The sequence below is a fragment of the Anastrepha obliqua genome, chromosome 6, assembly GCF_027943255.1.
Source record: "Anastrepha obliqua isolate idAnaObli1 chromosome 6, idAnaObli1_1.0, whole genome shotgun sequence".
Classification (NCBI taxonomy): Eukaryota; Metazoa; Arthropoda; class Insecta; order Diptera; family Tephritidae; genus Anastrepha; species Anastrepha obliqua.
The window spans coordinates 27966911-27979310 of record NC_072897.1 but is presented as its reverse complement, the minus strand read 5'-3'; the positions used below and the strand labels follow the sequence as shown (position 1 = coordinate 27979310).

General features: G+C 41.6%; 1 protein-coding gene across 1 annotated transcript; it reads right to left on the bottom strand.

Moving 5' to 3' along the window:
* Positions 1 to 2729: 2729 nt before the first annotated feature.
* On the bottom strand, positions 2730 to 3671 carry LOC129250266 (uncharacterized). The gene has a single exon (XM_054889901.1). It carries the CDS (start codon positions 3669 to 3671, stop codon positions 2730 to 2732), a length of 942 nt encoding a protein of 313 aa, XP_054745876.1.
* Between the last annotated feature and the right edge of the window lie 8729 nt (positions 3672 to 12400).

Here is a 12400-nt window from a genome sequence, read left to right as displayed (position 1 = left end):
TTTTACTGCCATCTGTATAGACTGTGGTATCGAAGGTGTTTAGAGAGAATCCCTTATTCCATTCTTTTTTAGATGGAAATAGTGTGGCAAAATTCCTATTGAACGTTACCATCGGGACGATGTAGTCAGTCCTCACCGAGGTTAACTGAGTTTGTCGCAATAATAGACCAGCGTGACCATAAGTTTTTTCTTTCCAGCGACCCGCTTCATTTAACCTAAATGCACTCATGGTTGCCGTCTTCTTTATATGTAGGTCTATTGGAATAACGTGTGTCAGTGCATTGAGAGCCTCTCTAGGACATGATCTAATTGCACCGACCGTTATTGCACAGGCTGATCTTTGTATTCTGCCGAGTAATTTGGTACTGTACTCTCTCTCCAGAGCTTTCCACCAAACTACCGAGCCATACGTTAAAGTTGGCCGTATAACCGCCTTATACAGCCATAATGTATACTTAGGTTGAAGACCCCATCTTCTTCCAAGCATACGTTTGCAGGCATATAAAGCAATTTCTGCTTTCCTTACCCGTTCTTCGACGTTTAACTTCCAGCTAAGTTTGGAGTCCAGAATTACTCCTAAGTACTTTGCACTGGTTGATAGTGACAGAGTTTGTCCGTTGATGTTTGGTAGGGTGAAAGTTGGTACCTTGTATCTGGTGGTGAAAAGCATAAGTTCTGTTTTACGCGGGTTTAAGCCCACATCCTGTGGCCCAAGAGTTAAGCTCGTCTAACGCCCTTTGGATGATCCCACTGATCGTATTTGGACACAGTCCTGATTTTGCAGTCCCCAGATTTTGCTGATCACACATAGCCAAAGAAGTGGAGATAATACTCCCCCTTGTGGAGTGCCCCCGTGGACCTTCTTGGTTATGTTGATATTGCCCATATTAGCTTTGATGATCCTGGTTTCTAGCATGGAGATGACCCAGTTACTAACGCAACTGTCCACCTCCAGGTCTATCAACGCCCGTTGGATGGCATCTGTGCTAACATTGTTAAAGGCGCCTTCTATATCCAAGAATGCCGCCATGGTATAATGTTTGCTCTCTAGAGAGCCCTCTATAGTTCGGATTACCTCGTGAAGCGCTGTCTCCGTAGATTTGCCTTTAAGGTATGCGTGTTGTGCAGTTGATATACCAGAGCTCTCCAAAGAGCTTCTGAGGTGCATATCCAAAAGTCTTTCAAAGGTTTTTAACAGGAAAGACGAAAGACTGATTGGCCTGAAGTCCTTCGCTGATTCATGTCCTCTTCTACCTACTTTTGGTATGAATACGACCTTGACTAGTTTCCAGCTATCTGGAATATGGCCTAAGTTTAAACACGCTTTAAAAATTTCCTCTAGCCATGGTAGGATACAGTCCAAGGTTTCCTGTAACATCTTTGGAATGATCCCATCTGGCCCCGGAGATTTAAAGGGTGAGAAAGATTTGATTGCCCATGCAACTTTTTCTTTGGTAATAATTTCATTTGCAAGATGCTGTGGATTATATTGGCTCCGCCTAATATTTCCCCTCTCACTTTCGTAAGCGCTGCATCCCGGAAAATGCGTGAAGCTCTAGCGATTCCTCTGCTGTAGCAGTCCAAGTTCCATCAGGTTTCTTGACCCAAGAAGCCATTGAGTGGTCTTTGGAAAGAACGCGGCTGAGCCTAGCAGAATCCCTGGTGGATTCGATTGACGAGCAAAATTCCCTCCAGCTCTCTTTTTTGGCGGCCCTGATTGCCTTTTTGTACTGTCTCCGACTTTCTCTGTACAATTCCCAATTTCCCGTCGAGTAGCTGAGGTTAAACGTTGATCTAGATTTTTCCCTTAGTTCTAAGAGCTCACTGCTCCACCAAGGAGGGTGAGTTTTTTTGCTAAATTTTATGGGGCAGGACGTTTTGTAGGCCCTACTAAATGCCTTTTCCAGTGTTATGACCCTACTCTCAAGGTTTTCCGTGAGAGTGATTTGAGGGATAGGAATCTCTCCTAACCTATTGTTTACTGCATTTTTGAACCTCTTCCAGTTGGTTCTCAACGGATTTCGATACGGTAGGGGTGGATCTACCTTAAGATCCAAATCGTAGAGTATCCAACTATGATCAGAGAAGGACCTTTTATTGGATACCCTCCAATTATCTACCCTAACTGAGCTATTTTCAGACATTAGAGTAACATCAATCACTTCCTCCCATCCTCTAAAGTACTCCGTACTAGGAAAGGTGAAAGTGGGTGTGTTACCCCTGTTACATACCGATAAGTTAGTATTAATAATAAAATTATATAAAGACTCACCTCGGTCGTTTGTCTCAGAGCTTCCCCACAACGCATGCCTCGCATTGGCGTCGCATCCGAGTAGCAGGGTTTTGTTTCTGGTTCCTTCAAGCACAAGCCCACAAGCCTCCTCGGGCGGTGCTGGCCGATCATGTGCCATATAGATGGATGCAAGTGTGATGCTGACACCGTCAGCAGCTTCCACCTCAACGGCCGTCACATCCTGTGAACTGTATGATGGGATTAAAAATATGTTTAAGTGTTTTTTGGCTACAATACATGATCTAGGATTACCTTGAGTACGCTTATAGTACAGATTGTAGTTTCTTCCAGGGAACCCCTTCACCTCGTTGCTCCGCACCCAGGGTTCCTGGATTAAGGCTATGTCAACGTTCTCCTCCCCTAGGAGAACGGTTAGGTTGTCCGTTGCAGTTTGCGAATGCTGCAGGTTAATTTGGACAACCTTTAAAACCATTTTTTATTGGTTTGCTTCCGCAGGTTCGGCGTCATTTAACTGCATGCCAGTCAGCAGTTCGCTGATGCCGTCAACCTCATCCTGCTCCTCCTCCGGATTCGCTGAACGGAATATCTTCAGCTGGGCCTTCCGTATGCCAAACCGAAGTTTATTTTCCACTTTTTGCAGTGGTTCAAGGCTCTCTTCTGTAATTTGAAGGAGGAACGACACGCTGTGCCTTTGCGGAGCCTCCGCTTTGATGATCGACCAATCGGCCATCGGCACTGCGCGGTTGTGAGCCTGGAGATAGGGAATTAACTGATTGGCTTCAAACTCCATGTTTGGTATCCAGATGCGAGCCCTCGGCCTTCGTGGTATCTCGCTAGCTGGAATGAGCTTGAGCCTCAAGCCATCCCAGCTGTTCTGGATTTCACCAATCGCTTTTGTCAGGAAATGCAATGAGTACTGGTCATCGCATTTGATTACCCGGCAACCGCGAACCACTTCCACCGAGTCGAAACCTGGCGATTGACCCTCCGGGGCCGCCATGACATGGTCGACGATTATGCGAGACAACCGAGCCTCAATCTCCGACCATTTTTCCAGCACAGGTTTGCCGCGGTTGGAAGTTTCGTCCACCAGTGCCATTTGAAGATGGTCCCTTGCCACCTCACTGAATGGTTTCGTAAGTTTGGGGACAACCGCACCCTGATCTGAGATCTTGTGCTTCTTTGTTGCCCTTTTGTTTTCGTCTTGCGAACGGTTACGTTTTTTGGCCTCTGTCTTTCGGGCGGTTTGGAATACCAGATATTCGTCCACCACCTTTTGACACCTTGCCCTGTCAGCCTCATCTTTGGGATGAGCTTTACCTTCGGTCTCGTTCTTATGAATCCTGCCAAGGATAGCGAGAGACCTCTGGTAGAGCTTGTACCTTGATGGGCCTTTATTGGCGCGCTTTTGCCCCATGGCTTTAGCGGATGTTGTAGGTTCATTTATTGTTGTTGGCGTGCTGTGGCCCACAGCTTTACCCTCAACTGCTTCCTGGCTAGAGGCCAGGAGCTCATCCTCCGTGGAGGATCCGATCCCCAGTTTGTCATGGGTAACCGATTGTTTGTCCTGTCGCTTAGTTTGTGTGTCCGTTTGTCTGTCTTGTGCTGTCAGTGCGTCCGTTTGTCCTTCCGTCACTTTGTCCGTCTGTTTCTCGCCGCCATCCGATTTTTGTTTTTTTGTTGGTTTCATTGTTCTGGTTCGTACGGTCACCTGCCCCGCCCAAGGGGCTGCGCATGTCGCCATGCGCGGTGACCAAAGAGGAATTAGGGGAAATAACCGGTCGACCATGGCAGCGCCCCATACCATGGCAAGGCCACCGTTACAACCTGAGGCGGCCTGATATCAGGAGGGCTCCGTTCAAAGACAGCCTTGTTTAGTCCCCCGGCTGCCAAACCCACCCAATAGGCACGGGTCGCATCACACCTTGGGTTAAGGGAGTTTTTTTAACGAAGTTTACGTCTTCGGCCTGTGTGGTTCGCGGGAGACCAACTCTCCTACCTTCCATATCTGGGAGGTGTTCCCCTATCCACCACCTGGGGACGCGCCCTCTAGGGATAACAGGCTCCCCCAAGGGAATTGAGTATTGGTAATGAAGGTATCTAGGACTTGCTCAACCCATTGTGTACGATGATGCTGAAGATATTGTAGTGGAGTCAAATAACGGAGAAGTAGAAAACATAAGAAATGAAATTTTGAGAATATTATAGAAAAATCTAAAAAGTATTAAATAGAAACCCTGACGCCACAGTTTCTATTTTATTTTTGTTATAAATTTTCTTTATTCAATTATTCGTCATTCGAAAAAAAATATGTATTTCAGTTCCTCTACGTATTTCAGCCCATACCTACCAAGGGAAAATAAAAATGTATTTCTATAAACATCACAAAAAAAACCATTATTAAGCTTAATCCATTTTGCTGTCGTTCTCACTGGTGGTCCCAAGCAATTCAGCTCCGTTGTAAATTCGTCCCATTTTTTTGCTACTTGAATTTTGGTGCAAATCCCTTTTGCGAATTGTGGATTCTCTTTTCTAATTGTTGTTTGGTATTCACGACTTTCGACCTGCATAAAATTAACAAAATTAGTATATATTTATTATTTGGTTACTATAAAACCATAAATAATCGCAAACAACTTACACTTTAACAAGTTTTCCCACAATACGCTACACAATCGAAAGCAAAATTGCATTCGACTCTAAATTCGGTAAACAACGAAAATTTCGATAGGGTTGCACCGCTCATAATACCAAATTGACATTCGATTTTCGATCTTCGACAACCAGCGAATATCGAAGATCGAATGTAACTCATAATAGGGGCCTGTGTCGGCGTCTCCGGGGAAATAAGCTGAGGCGATTACGACCTCTCTCTTGCTTCCACCAAACTCCGCTTCGACCAGAATTGTTGATATGTCGCCATCCAGGAATTCTGTGAATGGCCAAAATTTAATGTTGATACCTATGATTATCCCAGCCCTAGGTTTTACAGCGCTTTTGTCATTAATTACCTGTGTATTCCAGGGCTCTTGGATCAGCCCTATGTTGATACCTCCGGCCAGTCTTCTGCTAAGCTCAGTGGTAGCAGCCTTAGCATGGTGAAGATTTGCCTGGTTGGTTTTGGGAGTCGTTCGGAGGACTTTCATCCTCTTCTTCTAACTCCACTGCTTCCATTTGGTCAACTAACTCTTCCGTCGCTATGTCTTCAGCTTTCAGCCTGAGGGTCGCTTGGATGAATCGGTAGTTTACTCTACCATTGTACTCCTTCAGGCTGGCGTTTTTGGTCTACCGCTACGACTAGCGTTACGTTGGAGCCTTTTCGGCCCTTTTTAGCAGGCGCTAGGAATCAACATTGAGGCCTTTATTCTGCCCCTGCACAAAATCCAGTATCCTGGTTGTCTCAACTTTGAGGGTGTTGAGGAAGTACCCCACTGCGATCCGAGAGTGAGGAATTTTGTATTCATCTGTGGCCCACAGTGTTGCACCCTCCCACGGCGACGCATTTGAAATGGCTGCCTTGACCCATTCTGCCGATGTGCTCTCCTTACAGTGCAGGACAAGGTATCCTGCCTTGTAAGTAGTGCCCAAGAACGCTGGTTTTGTGGCCATGTTTTTCTCCGCCAGTATTTTGTCCAACTGAAGTTGTTGTTTGGTCGTCAGTACCGTATTAGGGTAGTCCCTAGCAAGTACTGCCAACCTGACTCCTGTTGTTACATCTTTGTATGTGGCAGTGGGCTGCCACTTTTTGCTTCTTAGAGCTGCGTCTCGCGATGTGGACGGCTGCTTTTTGGCTGGTGTCTCGGGTGGTGTGTCCTCAACCGACCTTAGTCGTTTCGGCGCCGTCGTTGTTCTTCCGGCGTTTTTGGTAGTCATGGGCTCCAGCGCCTTAGCATATGCTTCTTCTCTGGTTAGCCCTTTTTTTAGGAAGTGTGCAAATCTTTTCCTGCCCGCACCACTGAGCTTTTTTGGCTATTCCGTTGTCGGCCCTTCGCCATCGGTGTTGTTCGGAGTCGTCTCGGCAGTTCTCACGCCTTCAACTGCGGACCGTTCCTCCTTATTAGTTTGGGGCATGGTGGCCTCTTCCTGTTGAGGTATGACCGCCTCTGTTTTTTGAGGTTTATTTTTAGCCTCTTGGTTGAAGCCTTCTTAGCCGCTTCCACCATTTTTTGTTTTATTATGATTGGTATCCATTTTTGTTCCCACGAGTAAAGGGTCATATCGGTCACCTACGCCAGTGACCCGGTAGCGCAGGAAGGCATTTTTGAAATGGGGCCTCGCCAGAGCGCCCTAAGTCCGCATACTAGCGACTAGATCACCCTCTAGCCAATCATCCCTCGGCGTATGCTGTTCCAACTTGGATTGGGGATTTATACTTACCCAAGGAAGTTTACTCTTCCCGCCCGACTATATTAGACAGGACCCCAACAGAGACATGACCGTGCTGGGGTATCCTGTTTCCAGTGGCCACCACGGAGAGGAATAGACGCACTTCCGGCAGTCTTGCAGTTACGGCACAAAGTCCACGAAGGCCTCTGCGTTGTTAACCCTACAAAGAGTGCGAGCAATGACCATCTACTATAATGAATAGTAAATTGTATCACAGCAAACACATTCAATGGTTTCTAAAAGTCACCCAATCTGATAAAATCGCCATTGCTCAACTGATTTTAGACGTAGTCCAAGTACCAATCGTATTTTCCATAATTACCATTCAAGAGTGCATTACGTGTAGGTACGATTCACAAAAGGGCTAATTTCTCTACGTACAACATTTGATGTGGGTGCCACAATGCCATTGATCACCTTCGGTATGCAATCAGTGTAGGAAGCGATCGGAAGGAGCCGTGTTGCATTACGTCTTTTAAATGTCAAGAAGGCTTCGGTTTTTTTTTTTGTTTTTAGAAAGACGCCCGTAACGAGGAAGCTCTCATGAGCAATATCGGCATAGCAGTGTGCACGACTTTCTGCCTCACAGCTGCATCTGAGTACTAAGAACCCCTTCACTAACAACCATTCTCTCCGCGGAACTGCCAAGGAGGTATTACCTTGTTACCGTATTGACATCTGCGGAACTCTGTGGGCCTTAGATCAGTGTAAGTATGTTCTTTTCCAATTATCAATCAACTGAAAAATGTAATCTATAACCATTAACCATGCTGCACATCTTCTTCACTGTCAGTACTAAGCGATAAATGCATGTTAATTTTTTTGAACTGTGCTGCGTACTCTACTGTACATAATTCTTTTTCTGAATCTAGGACCATCGTTATTCGGCATTATTTGCGATAAGCAGGACTGGTTGCTAGCTGCTTTCTCTATAACATACTCTAGGTGCATTTTGCAACAGATCCAACGACTATCTATCATCACTCATCAAATTTAAGTTCGCGATCCGTAAATCAGCTCTTAATTAATGATTGTAGCTTGACGCGAGTACAGGACATCTTCCAATAAAATGCTTCACATTTTCTTCTTCGTTGAGATTGTAGGTTGCACATTTTTGACACGTTTCCGAATTTATTGGTACTTAACATAAGCAGGCCACATCGTGCTTTGAAAACCATTGAGATATCTTCAATATGCATCATTTCTTCTTTGTAGGTTGAACTCCTTATTTGGTCTAAGTATTTGCATAAGCGTGTATGCAAAGGCTATGCCACTGCGTACTGTTAATACATTCGTGTTCGCTCCCCTCATTTATAATTCATCGTCGCCGCACCTGTACTTCCAATTGTCGTTACAGCTATTGAATTTACATTCACGCTTTCTCATCACTGCAGTTATTGTTATCGTCGCTAACGTCGCTATTGTCTTCCATTTACTTACTTCCACTATCTTCGCACCTTCCACTATGAATTGCTTTCGCCCAATAACTAACAGCACTAGCATAAGTTTGTCGGACTATTTTTGCTTATTGCGTTTTTACCTACTATTTCAGAAAATCATACGATATGATTCACATTCCGAGTTTACTATGGCTGCTACATCCCACCATTTCTTAATAACAGCTCCCAGAGAACGTTAAATATAGAGAATTCTCACGAGCTACGAATAGTGTGAATTGTCAAAAATGAAGTGAAACGGCGAACACTGTTCACCTCGCTCAACTCGAAGGCGGGGAAGTTTTTAACAGAGCTGATTACAGTGAATTATGTACAAGTACATTGGCTCTGCTCAGTTTTTGGTTTCTGTATGAAATCAAATTGACGAATGCCGACGGCATTTTGCAAGGCATTTGCTTGTGCATTTTTATGTTCCCTTGGTAAACGAAAATTTATTCAATTTGTATTTTCAAACAAAGGTGATGAAAAAAATGATTGAATTTATTATATGCGCCAAATCAAATCAAAGTAACTTTAATATTTTGATTTAATTTAAAAAAATACATTATAAAACGACCTCTCACATTTTGGTATGTGCGTTTTAGTAAATTTAAAACTAAACAAATTTGATGAAAATTTTTACTAATTTTTTGAGTCGAAATTAATTCATAGCATACAAGTGTTTTGGTATATCGACATATGTGTTTACATTTGAACATGCATTTATTTGTTCCTTTGGCAAACCAAATCTTTTTCAATTTACATTTTATTACAGGGAATAATAATATACATACATTTGTATGTATGCATTTTCTAGATAGTATAAAAGTTTAAAATAAATAAAGGAAAACTTCAAAGAAACGTATTTGCATATATGGGACAACTAAGTTCTATTGCATCTTTAATAAATAGTGTTGCACGCATATGTATGCACTGAAGCAACATGACCTACCTCACGAGCATCGCCTTATATTTCATGTAAATAACCTAATGATCAAATTCCTGCGTCACAAATGCTAAAACAAATTTCTTTTGAATACTCATGTACATATTTGTATGTGCGTATGTACACTTGGTGCCCATATCCCTTCAAACAAATCAAAAAATTCTGTATACAAAACGCTTCATTACCAGGCACACAGAAAGATGGCATATGCAAATATAAATATTGAATTCAAGCAAAACAATGCTTATTAATATACACATATGCATGTACATACAAGCGCACACACAGGGCATTCGCTTTATTCCTCAAAATGCGTATGTCGTTCAAAGCTAAAATTCTATGCCTAGCGACTACAAGAACAAAATGCAGTCATAGACGCAGGCGTAGCGGCCATCATTCTAGTTGCCATAGCGCTGAACAGTCGCGGCGGCGCCGAACAGTTTCAACTATTGTAGTGTGCAACAAAAACTCATCTTCAAAAAATTCATTGATAAATTCGAGCTCATAGTTCTAAGAGCAAGAATTTTCATTCATAAAACGAGCCGCCCATATGCCAATTTTCTCGACAATTCGAAAATAGTCAATATTGGAATATTTCGCGTAGAATTATTTGCCAATATTTGATAAATCTTCAATTTTTGTCAAGTCGAGTGCCCGCGGCATCGTACATATGTATGCATCAATATATGTACGTAAATATGTGTATATGCACAATGCTGTGCCAATGAATGTGCGCTGCGCCATGAGTGCGCGCTGGATTTCTTGCGAAGTTTTACCGTTTTATCTTGAGCTGTGGCTGGTGAGCACACATACACACAGCATATACATATGCGCAAATGTATATAAATTCACAAATTTACATTTGCATATGCCATCTTCCTGTGCGCCTGGTAATGAAGCGTTTGCTATAGAGGATTTTGATTCAGTTGAAGGAATTCAACAAAGTTTTACAGACACCAGACAGACAGACATAACATACATATGTACATAATTTGGATGATTTGGAGAAATTCAAATATATAGGTCATATTAAAAAGCTACCTAACATTCTTTGCTTCTAATCACCAACAAATTCTTATCGACTGCTGCTAAATTTACATAATTCAGCCCCTCACTGTTAATTTTTGTTGAAAAATCTGTCTATGGTGAATTGTCTTCGCGAGACGAGTACCCCTCGAAAATGAACACTTTCCTGTCATTAAGACTTCTCTATATTTAACGTTCTCTGCAGCTCCTTTAGCCAAAATAACTGTTGACCTGAAATTATTAAGGACCTTTACTGGAACCCTCATGTCTTTTACCGTCTCACCAGTGTTCTTCACCCGATTATGTTTGCCGTCTCCTTAGCAGCTACCTCATCCTAAATCGTACGTCTCTTCATGGGCCTTCACATTAAATTTATTTTTGAAACGGTATGTTAAATCGTGAAGCCTTTTTCACGATTTTAAATAGTAAAAAAGAAGCGCTTAAAAATGTCACGTTTATTTAGTGAGCTCTGACAATAGAATGATCGTATTACTAAACTAAATATATGCATAAGCCAAGACGCTTATGATGACAATGTGAATCATATCGTAAGATTTTCTGAAATTGCAGGTAAAAATGCAATAAGCGAACATGGTCCGACAAACTTATGCTAATGCTGTTAGTTATTGGGCAAAAGCAATTCATAGTGGAAGGTGCGAAGAAAGTGAAAGTAAGTAAATGGAAGACAATAGCGACGTTAGCGACGACAACAACAACTGCAATGATGAGAGAGCGTGAATGTAAATTCGATAGCTGTAACGACAATTGGAAGTACAGGTGCGGCCACGATGAGTTATAAAGGAGGGGCGCGAACATACTCCCCCCTTGAAACCATGGCTTTCAATGTTACTCAAGTGGACTTGTATTTTTCAATTGGTAGTTTGCATACCTTTGCGATGGCCCGTTTGTAAACGCCATTGACTCCCTACAAGACAGCTGACTATCATATAAGCACTTATATTATCATCATCACTATCCCCTTCCAACTACACATTATTGTTCTAGCCATGGGAAAGTTCTAATAGCTTCCCCTTGCCGGTGTGATATTCTATCTCTTTTTTACCAATAGGAAATTCTTATGAATGAAAAATATATCTACTATGCTCTAAAGGCAAGGCAACTAATCATTTTTATTCTTACAATGTAATATCTGCTGACTGCTAAATTCCTCATTGTTGTCATCACAAACCCATCAGCACAAATGGCCTAAACTCCTCATTGTTGTCACCACAAACTCATGAACACAGACTGATAAGAGAAATAAATAAACAATTTATTTTTAAAAACGAAATTACATGTATATTATTACTAGCTTTAACCCGCGGCCCCGCTCGCGTAGGAGTAGTTTTTAGGGATTTAGGATATGTATATAAAAGAATTACAAACAATAATTTCATAGAAGATAATGTTTTATTAATAGCCATAATATTACAATACCTGGCATCCGTTGCTATGCCTCGTTGCATAAAATCAAAACAACCAATCAGAAAAATATAAAGCAAAATTACTTTTATTAATTTTCTATCTCAAACCGTTTTTGAACTTTGCATTTGGGTCATAGTTGAACACCTCATGCGGATTATGAAGTCTAGAGTGTGCTATAAATAGTGGGAAATAGGAAAAACTAAGATTTAACCCGCGGCCCCGCTCGCGTAGGAGTAGTTTTGAGGGATTTAGGATATGTATATAAAAGAATTACAAACAATAATTTCATAGAAAATTAATTTTTATTATTGTAATAACCATAATATAACAATACCCGGCATCCGTTGCTATGCCTCGTTGCATAAAATTAAAGCACCCAATCAGAAAAATATCAAGCAAAATTATTTCTATTAATTTTCTATCTCAAACCGTTCTTGAACTTTGCATTTGGGTCATAGTTGAACAGCTTATGCGGATTATGAAGTCAAGAGTGTGCTATAAATAGTGGGAAATAGGAAAAACTAAGATTTTTTAGATTAAATCTAAGCATACATATATTCGATTATTAGTGACGAATGAGAGTGCTGGCGCGGCCTGGGGGCTGTGGGAAGGGAGTTCCATCATAAAAACATGCCTATAACCTTCATTGGGTGAAAATACGAATGTATAAAAATTTTTAAGTCATTTGGTGTTGTCGTTTCGTAGTGATGCGCGGACAACGTACAGACATTCAACTTTATAGTATAGATATGTATATTCATTTATTGTTTACAAACTAAGAATTTAAAATTTTTATATTATATATTTACAGATTTAAATTAATTCTATTAATATATTTTTTTCATTTATTGTTTACAAACTAAGTATTTTAAAATTTTATATTGTATATTTACAGATTTAAAGTTTTTCTACTATTATAGTTTTTTT

Excerpts from the sequence above, each read along its gene's own strand:
- LOC129250266 (XM_054889901.1), bottom strand. The coding sequence starts at position 3,671 with ATGGGGCAAAAGCGCGCCAATAAAGGCCCATCAAGGTACAAGCTCTAC.